At 43.9% G+C, this 12,759-nt stretch overlaps 1 protein-coding gene across 2 annotated transcripts in view; it reads right to left on the reverse strand.

Annotated features, from left to right (window-relative positions):
* LOC138468306 (zinc finger protein 318-like) overlaps positions 1 to 12,759 on the reverse strand; it is a 616,069-nt gene that overhangs the window by 488,551 nt on the left and 114,759 nt on the right. Inside the window, exon 3 of one of the 2 annotated variants that reach the window (XM_069608799.1) lies at positions 588 to 1,176. The exons of the other annotated variant lie outside the window; for it this stretch is intronic. Coding sequence (XP_069464900.1) covers positions 588 to 1,176 — 589 coding nt within the window. The remainder of the gene's footprint in view (positions 1 to 587; positions 1,177 to 12,759) is intronic. 2 annotated transcript variants of the gene reach the window in all.

Genomic DNA, 12,759 nt, shown 5'->3' on the forward strand with positions numbered 1-12,759 from the left:
AGTGAATTCACCAGACCCTGACCTAAATAAACTACAAAAGCTTCAAATCAACAGCAGCAAAACTGACCAGGGATAGTGGAGCACATTACGCAAAATCTCCTATCGTATCATGAGCTGCCCATTAAAAAGTAGCATTTAAGGCTCCATGCCCAACGCACAAGCTATTTTACATGAATAGCCTAACCATTTGAGTCAGGTTTACTGCAAACTTGACACTCATGAAAATTCCACGCTTACATTAAACTCCATTGGTTTGCATTTTGCAGATCAGGTATCTGCCATATGGAACGCCTTACCAAAGAATATGGCAACTATCTAATTTTCTGAAAAGCTGAACAAGGTAAACTGCACAGCCGTAAACTTTGTGGCCTGAAGCCAATAGACAATGGTTTGTTGTCTGTGGTCTTTAGAAATGTTTCATACAAGCCATAACCATCTCAAAAACTACTCTATACTATTACCATCATTTCTTTCAGTAGAAATACTCAAACAGTAACCAGTGTCGCATTACCAAAACTGCAAACGTTTTCCATTTCCCACCTTCCTAGTTACATGAAAAAGCAGATTACAAAATGCAGGAGTCAAACCTGAATCTCTGCTGCAGGCTGTGGCTCCCGTTCCACCCGATTCTTAAGGATGGACCTTGGCATGGATGGTGGCTCTTCTGCCACCTGCAGCGGATAGTTGGCATTGGGCTGCTGTAGGTTGCTAGCCTGTGGGAGGTTGCTTGAAGCTGCAGGATCATGGGCATGGTCATTACTTCGGTAATCAATGTCCTGTATTCTCTGGGAGTCCTCGTGTCCCCCCATCTCCTGGGCATGAGCGTCAATTCGGTAATCAATGTCCTGTATTCTCTGGGAGCCCTCCTGTCCCCCCATCCCCGGCCGGCTATATGGCGAGGGGCTCCTGCTCCTTCTATATTTCGGTGGTAACGGTCCATAGGGTGCTTCCTCTTCATAGCGTGGACGCTTCAGATCACGCTCCAATGGATACAGAGGTTGGTTCATACGTTCCTCAGCTTCACGGTCCAACTGATACGATGGTGGTGGTTTATACAGATCTTCATCAGGCAGGTCATCCCCATATCTCATGACATACGAGGCCGGGGGCTCATCGTCTTTCAACATCTGCGTCTCGTATCGATCAGGACGACTGGGGCTCAGTGTAGCATTCCTCCTGAAAAGAGAAAAGAAAAAGATCTGTTTACAATTCGTTTACAGAGGAATTCCAGGAAGCACAGCACACAAGAAGCATTACAGACAAGAGAAGCCTTCACTCTTCAGTTTTGTTATGTAGACAATCTGGTACGTCGAGTTCTTATGGCACTTGAGGGGTGGTATGCACATGGAACGTTAACGATCCTTACAAAACGCAGCCAATCAAAGGGGTGTGCAGAGGCGCCTTTTGTGTAGAGGAAGATAAAGTAGAACTTCATACTGCTGCTGGAGACTGGAGAGGTATTTTCCTTCTGACTGTACCTTTGACAGTGTGTCAGAATCTGGATGCCTTCCTTACCTGGGTGCAGGAGGCGACGAAAGTGGCCTTCTTAGCTTTTGGGGCCGATTGTTCCTCGCATCTTAACAAGGATACCTGGAAGGATCTTCGCTCACGTTTTCGCTCAGCAGGTTCACAGTACAATTCAGTGTATATGAACAGCATAATGAAAATCTCTGAAGATTGGGAGTCTCAGGACGACGTATTTACTCAGTTCAGCTGCTTATCGCTTGAGTATATGAAAGGAACAAACCTTTAGATTTCTCTTTCCATATGCTTTACATGACAGGAAATTATTAACACCCTAGCAAGGATCTTTTCATAACAGAAAGAGCAGCAGGTTTAAACTGGTCAAATGTGTTGTCTCCATTGCAAATTAAACAAAGCCAACTAACTCGGAAGCGTAATAAGCATGCACACCCTTGAAAAGGAACCCTCCATCATTAAGCAGGTAGGCTCACCATAACACATCCTTTGAGGACACCATGTAGCAATTGTCAGCCACATACATACCCACTCATACCAGAGCTTCAGAGATGAGAAGAGCTGGTCCAACACATTGAGCCTTTCAAAAGACTGCTGCATAAACCGCATAGCTCACAAACAGCATACAAATGCTAGAGCAAACAAAAACAGGAACCACGGATGCCAGCGTCATGGGCTTACTCGTTCCGTTTGACCTCTAAGCAATGTTAGAGAGGACTGCTTACACCATTCTGTAGGATACGTTGTTCATTGGGTGGGAATCAGAACAGTAGCTCTCAAACGTCGGTTTCTTATTCTTGTAGTGCAGCTGTCGATATACCATTGGAGGGGGAAGTAAAGATGATTCTCACAACTGCAGCATGACTTCGGAATCCGACGGGCCACCACTCCATCAGAAAATGCATTTCATTTCATCAAACAATGTGATCAAAAGTCATCAAGCCTAATAGAATTGCAGGGTCAACAATGATTAGACTTAGGTAAACCACCAGTGATAGAGCAATTTGGCCGCAGACATCTTTCTACCCTAATACACTTAAATGTTCTCTTCCTGGCACCAAAGGCGTTTGTCAAGCCCTGCTCCCCACACTGAAGCAGTGCAGCTAGCCCAGCTCAAAGTTGGCCAGACCACTTGAGATCAATTGACATTTCTGCCAAAATATGTCTCGGAGTGGCTCCAAAACAGACTTCTGTAGCTCCTGAACTCACTCTCGAAAAGAGAAAACATTTTAAGCATTCGGAAATAGAAAAAGGTAAGCTTTCATTTCATATTCGTATTTCATCCGCCCACCACAATTATGCAAAACTTGACGCGACCTACAAAAATAGAACACCACAAAAAAACCCGAATTATTCCAAACTGTCAAAAGTAGTAGGAGTGAAACTCAAACCTTAATTTTAAAAAGACTGACAAGCAGGAAATATGTGACTTGTGCTAGAATATATGCAATGTATTTAATGTAGCGCCAACTTATCGCCTTCAGCCGAAGATAAAGGCAGTTTTATATCATTGCATTTTGTAACGTGGGATCAAAACATTGTCCCTGGTGATCGTGGATGCCAATGGGCAGTGGGTAGAAATACTGTAAGCAAATAAGGATGAAAGTGTTTGCTGGGCATTTCCAGCAAGGGGTGCCATGCTGTACAGGGCAGTACTGTCTTCATATGCCATTGAATGGTCAACCAGATGTGCAGAATACTCCAACCAGGGTAACAGGTTTGTGGGAAATGTCACACTCTGGGGCAATGTTTGTTTTGAAACCATTCTTTGGAGCACAGGGTCCCAATGAACACGGGCTGTCATGATGGAAGTGACACTTCACATGAGTTCACTCCAACTAACAGCAGCCTACCCACTGAGAGTTCCAAATCATTACATTCACTCTGCATTTCAGTCCCAAACACGTCAAGGTTGCTTGTGGTCTCTTGCAAAAGAGATGTCACAAAAGCAGTTTGTGGCTGGCCTGCCACTTTTCGGGGTGGATAGAAGCCAGAATAGAATATGGACTTTCCCCTTGCTGTAATGACTTGGCAGGCTGAAGAACAGCGGTTGGGATGGCTGCCCAGAGCTAGCTATGCCTGAGGTAAAGATCAATCTTGCAAATTCTGCCGGATGACTTACTCCTAGTCCTGTTTCTCCGGTCAGACTTCATTATTGCCCTTTAAGAGGTACTGACGTGGGACTTACCAGTCAATGTGCTGGATAAAAAGTGATAAAAATGCAGTTTGGGTTTAAATAAAACATTATTATGGTGGAGAAACTCCTTTTAAACGCCACTAAAAATTGATATGTACGGTTGAGTTACCACCTACTTCTTCTCAAAGTGGCAAATATTACAGGGACTGCATGGTTTGTGGGAAATTTGGAAGGGAGTTGTGTTTGTGGTCGATTGCCTAAGAGAGCACTTCCTTCCTGGCATGCTTAGTACAGCTGCACACCCAGTGTCTGGCCCAGGGTGCTTCAAGACTCATGGCACTGCATTAAGATTAACATATCTCCATGTTTGATGTACTTACCTTGACCTCATTTACTGTTGGGTTATAATAGGAGCAAACTAGAATGTGCAGATTGCTAAGTGTGACCCTAAGAGGAAAGGTGAGTGGGAGGGAATGACCACACAATAAGGAAACAAAAAGGTAAATCTTGGGGCATTCCGAATCGAGGATGGAACTGGGGGGTTAGGGGAGATTGCAATATCCTGATAATAAATCCTGGTGGACTCGTGATATCCTGACCCCGCACTTACGGGTGGCAGAACCACCGCTGCACATCCTGGTCACGAATCGAGGTGAGGTGGGACGAGATCAGAAGTGCCAGAGCCTGGAACGACTAGGAGCGCCTGGACTATCAGCACCATTATCTGTATTCCCTTGTTAGTGCCGGCAGGCACATATCTCATTTGCCGCTCGCCTTCAGACCAATCCATACCTTCTCCCACAACGAGATTGCCCGGGTGCAATGGTGGGCACCAGTGGGGGACGGCCCGACTGAACAATGGTGCCGATTTTGATTTTGGTTATTTCTTGTGCGCACCAGGCAGACCAAACTGCATTCGGGCGCAGATGTTAACTATAATTGCACCTTTAACTGTAAGACGCTGTTCTCGCCCCTGCCTATTTGGTTCACTTAAATAGAAAGGTTTTAAGTTCCTTTCTAAAACCTTCTATCGATGGCCATGACCGTATGGCAGTTGGTAACTGGTTCCATAATTTTGGGCCAAACACGGAGAACCTCCTGTCCCCCTTTGAGATTAGTTTAGCCTGGGGAATATCCATCAGAAGTTTGTCTGGCTGCGCTATGTGAAGGACGGAGAGCGGCAGTCACCTGGCACCGTAATTCTGCAGGGATTGAAGCTGGGTCGTCCTCTGAGGGCACTTGTACCATGGATCCCCAACGGCGCCAGTATCGGGGACGCCGCTCGACCCAATCCTCACCTGAGTTTGGGCCACAGCATGTTGGCTGCCTGGGTGCTGCGTAGTGTGCAGTGGTGACGGAGGCCCAGCACTGGCTGGAAGACACCAACAGATGAGCTTGCCGGGTTGCATGGATACAGATCCCCAGCAGCACACAACTTCCTATGTGAGGTGAGGAGTGGGTACCCGTTATGCGGGTGCTGTCGCGAGGGCGCTTACCAAGAGCTGGGCGCCTGTATCTCAAACAAAGCACTTTCATCCCCCTTCTAAATAGTGTGTACTGTGCGACTGTCAGAATAACGCTGCAGGCTATCTTAATGCCAGTGTGACCAACGTGGATCCTAGACACCTTGTGTTCCAAGGTTCCACCGTTGTCTCCCACTTTACTAGCATTAATCAGCCTGTGCTAGTGCTGGGGTGTCGGTGTCCTCTAAGCCCCTCACAATTGTCTATATCGAGTGGAGAAAGAGGGCTTCCAATACTTGGGTATTCATATAGACCTAGACCATATACGGTTCCCGGTCAATGATCTTTAGCTGTCAGGTTTTCACATTCTGTACCTCACATTAGCAAGGTTCCTAGGAGAATAGGATATTGCAAACACTATTTCAGGTGGCTAAAATATTAAATACATTCTGTTTAGAAACTAGAACATTTTCTGTTTTAGTTAAGTTCATTTTTTCTTGTTCCTTAACTAACTTTCATTAGAAAGATGACATGTCCCCAAGCCAAGATGGAGGAACACTATCCCAATAGTGATTGGTTTAGTTTGCAGCAGGCAGTATTGCGATGTCACTTAGAATGTTCCTTACACATCTAAACTGCCTTTCATTAAAGTATTCATTAGAGTAGGTCGTACATTTTTTTAGCTCCAGTTAAAATAAAACTATAGTGTAGTTTCACTAGGTGTAGAATCTTTGTTTTAGTTCAATTTCTACCTTAGTAATCTCAGTCAAGAAAGAAGTTGCTGAAATCTACCATCAGAGTATTCCAGTTGAACCAGTTGTTTGAACAGAGGGACCAATTGAAGAACAAGGACCAAGCTAAGTGCAATTCCGTTGTTTAATGTTGCTCAAAAGACATTTTAACTTAAGACTTTACAAGTTCATTCATGGTACTTTTTTTAAGTCAAGTAATTTTATTATATTTGGTCAAACCAGAGTAGTTGAAGATTCAAGAAAAAGTATTACATTTTTTTCAATTCAGATTTTTTAAAACCAACTAATACTAACTAGGCGTGCGGATCGTTTTTCGCTGCGTGTCTAATCTCTATTAACCTTATTTAACCTTTCTAACGTTTTGTAATTTTGTTTCGAGCTTTCGTACGGAGCCGGAGCGTATAATTTAATCCTATGTGCGCGGTTAGAGAAAAGGACCCTACGACGTCGCGCGTGCGTCGCAGCCATTTTGAGATGAATCATTTTTTTTTCCCTGTGTCGCACTTCGTAACGGACTCTAAGGAAAAAAGACTTTCGTTTGGACAAATCGCTTCGGATTCAAGGCTAGTCAGTAATGTTATGAACAAGAGTTTTGTACTAAAGCTTTTTTTCGAAGGAGAATTTTTTGAAGAGAATACTCTTTGTAATATTTTCGAAAATCCAGTACTGGCCAGCGGAATATTAGAATTTCTTCAGGAAGTTATCCAAGGTATTTACATTTAATAAATATATTGTTTAGAAAAAATACACTAAAGGAAATATTAAAAGGCTGAGTAACAACTACATAAATGGGTATCACTATTTATTTGTTTTAGAGAGTGATAAGCTGTACGTAGAGAGAAAAGAAAGAGAAAAAACTTCATGTACCGCATCAAAAGCAGCAACATTTCTTACTGAAGCAGCCTAAGGGCAATTCAAGTTTAGGCAACAGGTAACTAGAGACATATTATAGTAATATAGAATAGTCAAAACATAAGTTTAAATATATTTTACTTAAGGCTGTGTTTTCTTTTAGGAACACCACTGATCCAAAAGACCCTTCCAGTGAAGACAGTCTGAAGTACCTGCAGTGGGAGTTCTTGTCTTTGTTTTGTTATCCATTCCCCTTTCCCCTTGGGTTTTACCTGGCCAATAGTTTTATTATATCAGGATTGTTGAGCAGGCAGGCTTTGGGGGCTAGGTGGGCCAGCTTCACTCCTGCAGGATCCAATTACTTCAGTACTTTGACATTAGCCTATCAAGGAATGTTTTCTCAGAGATGTCCAGCATTGGAAGTCTCTCCCACTGACCCTTTTGGGGAGGGCCGACCTATTCAAGATGCTCATGTTACCCCAGTATTTATGTATTTGGCATAACCCTCCCCCCCACACCACCACTACCCTTCAAACCCCCCAACAAGATTTTAACAGGATAGACACTGGCCTTCGTAAACTTCTGTGGGGTGGTAAACCACGGACTGCCCTTGCCACACTAAAACGGTGGGTCTGGGAGGGTGGAATCGGGTTAACGCACGTACGATGCTACTATTGGGCAAGTCAACTGGTGGTTGTTAATGATTTGCTCCACATTTTGCTGAAAGCCTGTGGATGGAGGGCATTAATCCACTTCATGTTCTATATCAGTTGTGGCGGCGAACCTCCCACCAGCTAATGATTCGACACGCAATGCAGGTGTGGAGGGATGCCCACAAATGTATTTGCTGGGACAATAAGATGACCCTGGCGCAGCCGCTCTGCGAGCATGCACTGCTACTGGAAGTGAACAAGTTGCTGATACTTGCGGTGTGGGTTCATGCCAATATCCGGACGCTTAACCATGTGATTAGAGAAGGGAATATTGTACCATTTGCAGAGCTGCAGCGAACACATGGACTATCTGATGCATAATATTACCACCATCTACAAATATCACATGCACAGAGCACACAGTTTACAGACTTCCCAGAGATTGATTGATTATTTGTATAGCGCCTATACACAATGTGTTTCAAAGCGCTTCAAGGAGTGAGGGAACATGGGAGAAATACAGTTCCATTCAAACAGGTCCTTGAAACAAATCAGAATGTGAGAAAAATTGTCATAACAGATAGTACAAGTGCATGGAACAAAAAAAGGGAGAGCAGGGGGAGGAAAAAAAAGGAGACAATACTAGCAGTAACATTACTATGCCTGATGACAATTTTGCAGTGCAAGAGTGACAAGAGGAGGGGGAGGAGGGGAGTTATAGGGGAAGGGAGAGAAGGGAAGAGGAGAGAACAAACAAGTGACTATCTTAAAGGGTCAGCAACTGATCAAGGTAGTGCTGGGAAGGGAGCGGGAGGAGAAGACAAGGAGGAAAGGAGGGGGACATACAAGTTGTTATCAGAGGTCAAGGGACAGTGATAAGATTAAGTGCCTCAATGTTCACCACTTGAAAGGAATTTTCTCCCGGAGCACATAATCGCCAAGGTCGCCTACACCGGATACCAAGTTATATCCACTTTTACAACGCCAGAACTGTCCAACCTTAAAACTGGATAGGAGATGGATGTAGGACATATTGTAATGGGTGGAAACCATGATGTTGCTCAGGGAGATTGCAATCTCCTCTAGATTTCGCTTGGTGCAATTTAAAATCCTACATAGGGTGTGTTAGGCAAAGTTTGTATGCAGTACCCTCTGGGACCACTACACACAACTATGACTACAGGTGTAAGCAAAACCAACCTTTGGTATAAGTCTGTACTACACAGTTTTTGGTAGCGGAGCTGAGCAGCCAGGCTTATCTCAAGAGGGAAATATTTTTTATTTTTTATTTATTATTTATTACATTTGTTACTCGCCCAGACCCTTGGGTATCGCAGCGAGGTTGCAGACAGATTACACAGTGCATAAAATGAAGGAGGCAAAATTAGGTTGGCGATACAGCACAAGACAAATACATGAAAATATGAAATAAAACAGAGATCATAGTAGTGTTTACACTAGACTAAGGTCAGAGACCAGGTTTCCCGAGTGGAGAGGTGGCTAGGTCATTAATATTGGTTAAATGACCAGGTTTTCAGCATCTTTTTGGGGAGAGAATTCCAATGTTGTGATGCTAGGTATTGGAAACTAGAGCCTCCTGCTTTGGACTACTTGAACCGCGGTAGTGACCGTTTGTTAGATTTTAAAGATCTGGTATTTGTTTTTCTAGATATTGCCTGATTGAGGTAGATGGGAGCATTTTCATGGAGGCATTTGAACGTGATGCATAGAGATTTGAAGATAACTCTAGCTTTAATAGGTAACCAATGGTGTTCTCTAACCAATGTGAGCTGTAACGATGTTACACAGAGGTCTACAATCACAGGTGTTCAAATAAACTTACACTCAAGGTTTCTTGGTTAAACACTTATTAATTTATTCAACAGTCAGTTACAAAACATTCACTAGAAGGAGGCAGTTAAATATCATACACAAATATACTTCAGTACTTACTATACTCGTTAAGTTTCTGAGGCATTCAGACTACTTTGAATGAGGAGCAAAAAGAAATAGGTTCCGAACATAAAAGAATTACAATTATTCTTAGACAGTGCAGATACTTTTGAGTTCACCAGAAGAGTCAAGTCAATTCAATAGGCTAGGCCAAAATCAATGGGCTAAAGTCTTGGATAGGTAAGAACGGTTCTGGTATGTAAACAGTAGTTGTAAAAAGAAGATTATATGTTGGGTCACAAGCTGATTAGGCCTGCTAGTTGTGAAAGTTTCAAACACTTTCACCGCGAGAGGTAAGTACTCAGTCTCGTTTCATAGTACCATACAAATGAAGAAAAAGATCAAGCTGAAGACTTCTGTTCCTGGCAGTACTTGCAGATCTCGCTGTTCCTGTGCCTCAGTCGTGGGGACAAGAGGGAGGAGGTCGGGGGAATCTTGCACTGCACTGGGACTGGTCAAAAAGCTGGCAATGGCAAATCTTCAATTCCAGTAGCTGTAGTAAAGCACACAAACTGGTGTCCCTCTCCCTGGTTATTCGGTTTCCTGTAGCACTCTGAGGAAAATACAACCAGCTCTGAGAATGGTATCCAGGTGGCTTAGTGTCGAGTTGATTGGTCCCACCAAGTCAAAGCGAGAAGTCGTCCTTGCAGGGCTTCTCTGTCGAGATTAACTTAGGGATTCGGACCTGCAGCAGGGCTTCGCCGGGCAAACCAACAGTCCAGGAGTTGCATCAGCCGTCCTCTTCAAGCTCTTCTTCGGTTCTTTCATGCCAGTGGTCGACTCTGCCTTCCAAGCCAAGAGACTCCCCTTTTATTCAGTTCTCTCCCATTCATTCCAGCCTAGCTGTCACTCACCCAGAAGGGTGGATGTCCTTGCCGGACAGTCAGCCAGCCAATCATACCAGAGTGCATTTGGATCTCCTAGGAGACTAAGCACAGGGAGTTTCGGGCACCTCCCTCACTTACTGCCCAACCCAGACACTCGGGCGCCAGAGGCGGTCTTCAGACCTAAAGGCCGCCAAAGGCGAATGAACCAAGGAACCAAACCTGCGTTGGCGCGCAGGGCAAAACTCTAGAAGGACCTTTCCACAAAGAAATGGCGAAAAAAGAAAACCGGGACCTGTTTCAACAAAGGGGGCTCAGACGCCATCTTGAAAAACATGGCACGCGCGATTTAACGCTACTGGTGTTCGCGGTCGGGAAATATCATGGTAGTTTATTGTAAAACCACTGCCACCAGCCATTTCGACTGGAAAGGCTAGCATTTGAATGCTACACGAGTATCTAGACACAGGGGATACTAGGTAACCCCTCAAGCACTCTATTGTAAGATAGGGTGTGCTGGGTTAAGAATTTAAAAAGACTAGTAAAGTCAATTTCATTTTACTTACTCTGGGAAACAGTAGTTTATCCCAATTGTCTCTTACGATGTATGATATAGACAACGGCTGACTGTGTGATGCTATGTTGTCTTTGATTCGATGTGATCAAGCATGTTTTTGTTGTGTTATGAACATTTATAAAATTGTTTTATAAATTAAACAAAAAGGAGAGGATGTAATGATTTAATATCTGTGTTGGATGTTTAGTGTGCGGCTTGTTCAGTGTAGCTGAATAAAGCACATATGGTTTGAAGGTCAGGCCTAAAAGTGAGTAAACAGCAAACTGGTAGCCAGCACCACCACAGGTGACCGGCCACAAAAGTGTGCCTTCTTTAGGGCACACAAGTGCAAAAACAGCTTTCCCTGTTTGTGCTACGCATTGAAAAGTCAGGCACACAATTCGACAACAGCTAAGCAAGTCAGATGAGCAAGAGACAGCGGAAAGGAGCGCAGACATGTCTCGCTGCGTGGCCCTTCACAGACAACCTTTGTTCATATTTGGAGCATTGCACAGATCAACCTGGTGGCAAGCAGTAGTTTCTCTGCAAGCTGGTCAATTAACTCAGACCATAATCTACCGACACAAAGGTGTAAATAACGGCTGGCTGACACAAAGTTCCTGCATAAGATGAAGACGTTTTCTGCCTCCGTTGGACCTTTTCTATGTTAGCAATACTTGCGAAGACTATGTGGCACCTGTGCAATAAGCCACCACATGGCCAATGCTGTAGCTTTCCCAGATTTTTCTTCCATCTCCTCTGGAAAACATCTATTTTTTTGGAATTCCCTGGACAGCTTTATTTCACCGTTTTGCCACTATTCTTGTGGAATATATTTATACAATACTATTCAGGGGCGAATAGGCATTTACGGAAGACTTAGCAGCACTAAGCATGACCTCATCCGGTTTTACAAAGGGTATTTGTGGAAGACCGTTATGCCTGTACCAGTGTCATGCTCGCATGCACTGTGGTTTATTTAACGAGGCAGCCAACAAATGAAAGCAAGTATTTTTTTTAAAGGGACAGCAAACCAGGTGAGAACTGAGGTATTGGTCCATAAAGAAATACTGCAAAACGCATAAAAGTGCTTGTATTGCACCATTAAAAGAACCCCAGCTCCTCTGAGAATTGCAGTAATTAATGTAAGGTTAAGACTACTGAGAAGTTCTGGCCAAACCCAGTTAAAAGTAGAGACGACCTGCTTTGGAAGAAAAAGTGGGAGACATGACTTACATACTCTATACGAGTCTCACCTTTCTTCCACACTTCTGGAACATTTCACCCTATGGGACGAGACCGGGGCGCTTTTTTGTAGAACCACAAACACGTATTTGTACACGAAGGTCAGAGCATGTGTGGCCGTAGTCCCTCCTTCCTGTACCTCGTCCTTCAGTCCTTTTACGATCACCAAGGTGGGTGATCGACTAACCACTAAGGATCATTTTAAGAGAAGGCTGGCGGGTATATGGAGGAAAGGGCACTCTGGACTATTAGCAAGTTAATCACGGTGGCGAGTAATTTTCTTATTCCCACACCCCATCGCAGTTCCTCCAAACCTATGCACAGGATTACCAAGCACTGAAACAGGATTATTGCAAAGTTGTTCCTAATTCCTTATTATTTAAATAGGTTTTTGAGAACTGCCTGCCGAAACAGAGTCAGCCCTAGAACTCCAGGACAGGCATTATTGTTTGCAGAAGGCAAACAGGGAAGCCCATGTACTTGGCCCTTGCTGGGCATGGATGAAGACCCTCTGGTGGTGGGAGGCCTTGAACAGAGTAACCCTTTAAGATACAGGAAACTCCAAGAATTACGAACGTGGCAAAAATACTTGAAGACTCTCAAAAGTCCTTTGTTCTGTCAATATAGAATTTAAGGGCTTTCCTAAACTCTTAAGTAATGGAGGACCATGAGGAAAAATACTGGTCATGAAATGTCTTGGTTGATAAGAAAATCTGTCGCAACCTTCTGCAAAAAAGATGGATGTGTCCAAAGGCCAACTTTATTCTGATGAAAGGATGTGAAAAAGATTCCTCAGCACAGAGCCATCAACTCGCTCACCCTTCTTAACAATGAAACCAATCTAA

Source organism: Ambystoma mexicanum, chromosome 4q, assembly GCF_040938575.1.
Source record: "Ambystoma mexicanum isolate Mex_15411 chromosome 4q, UKY_AmexF1_1, whole genome shotgun sequence".
Classification (NCBI taxonomy): Eukaryota; Metazoa; Chordata; class Amphibia; order Caudata; family Ambystomatidae; genus Ambystoma; species Ambystoma mexicanum.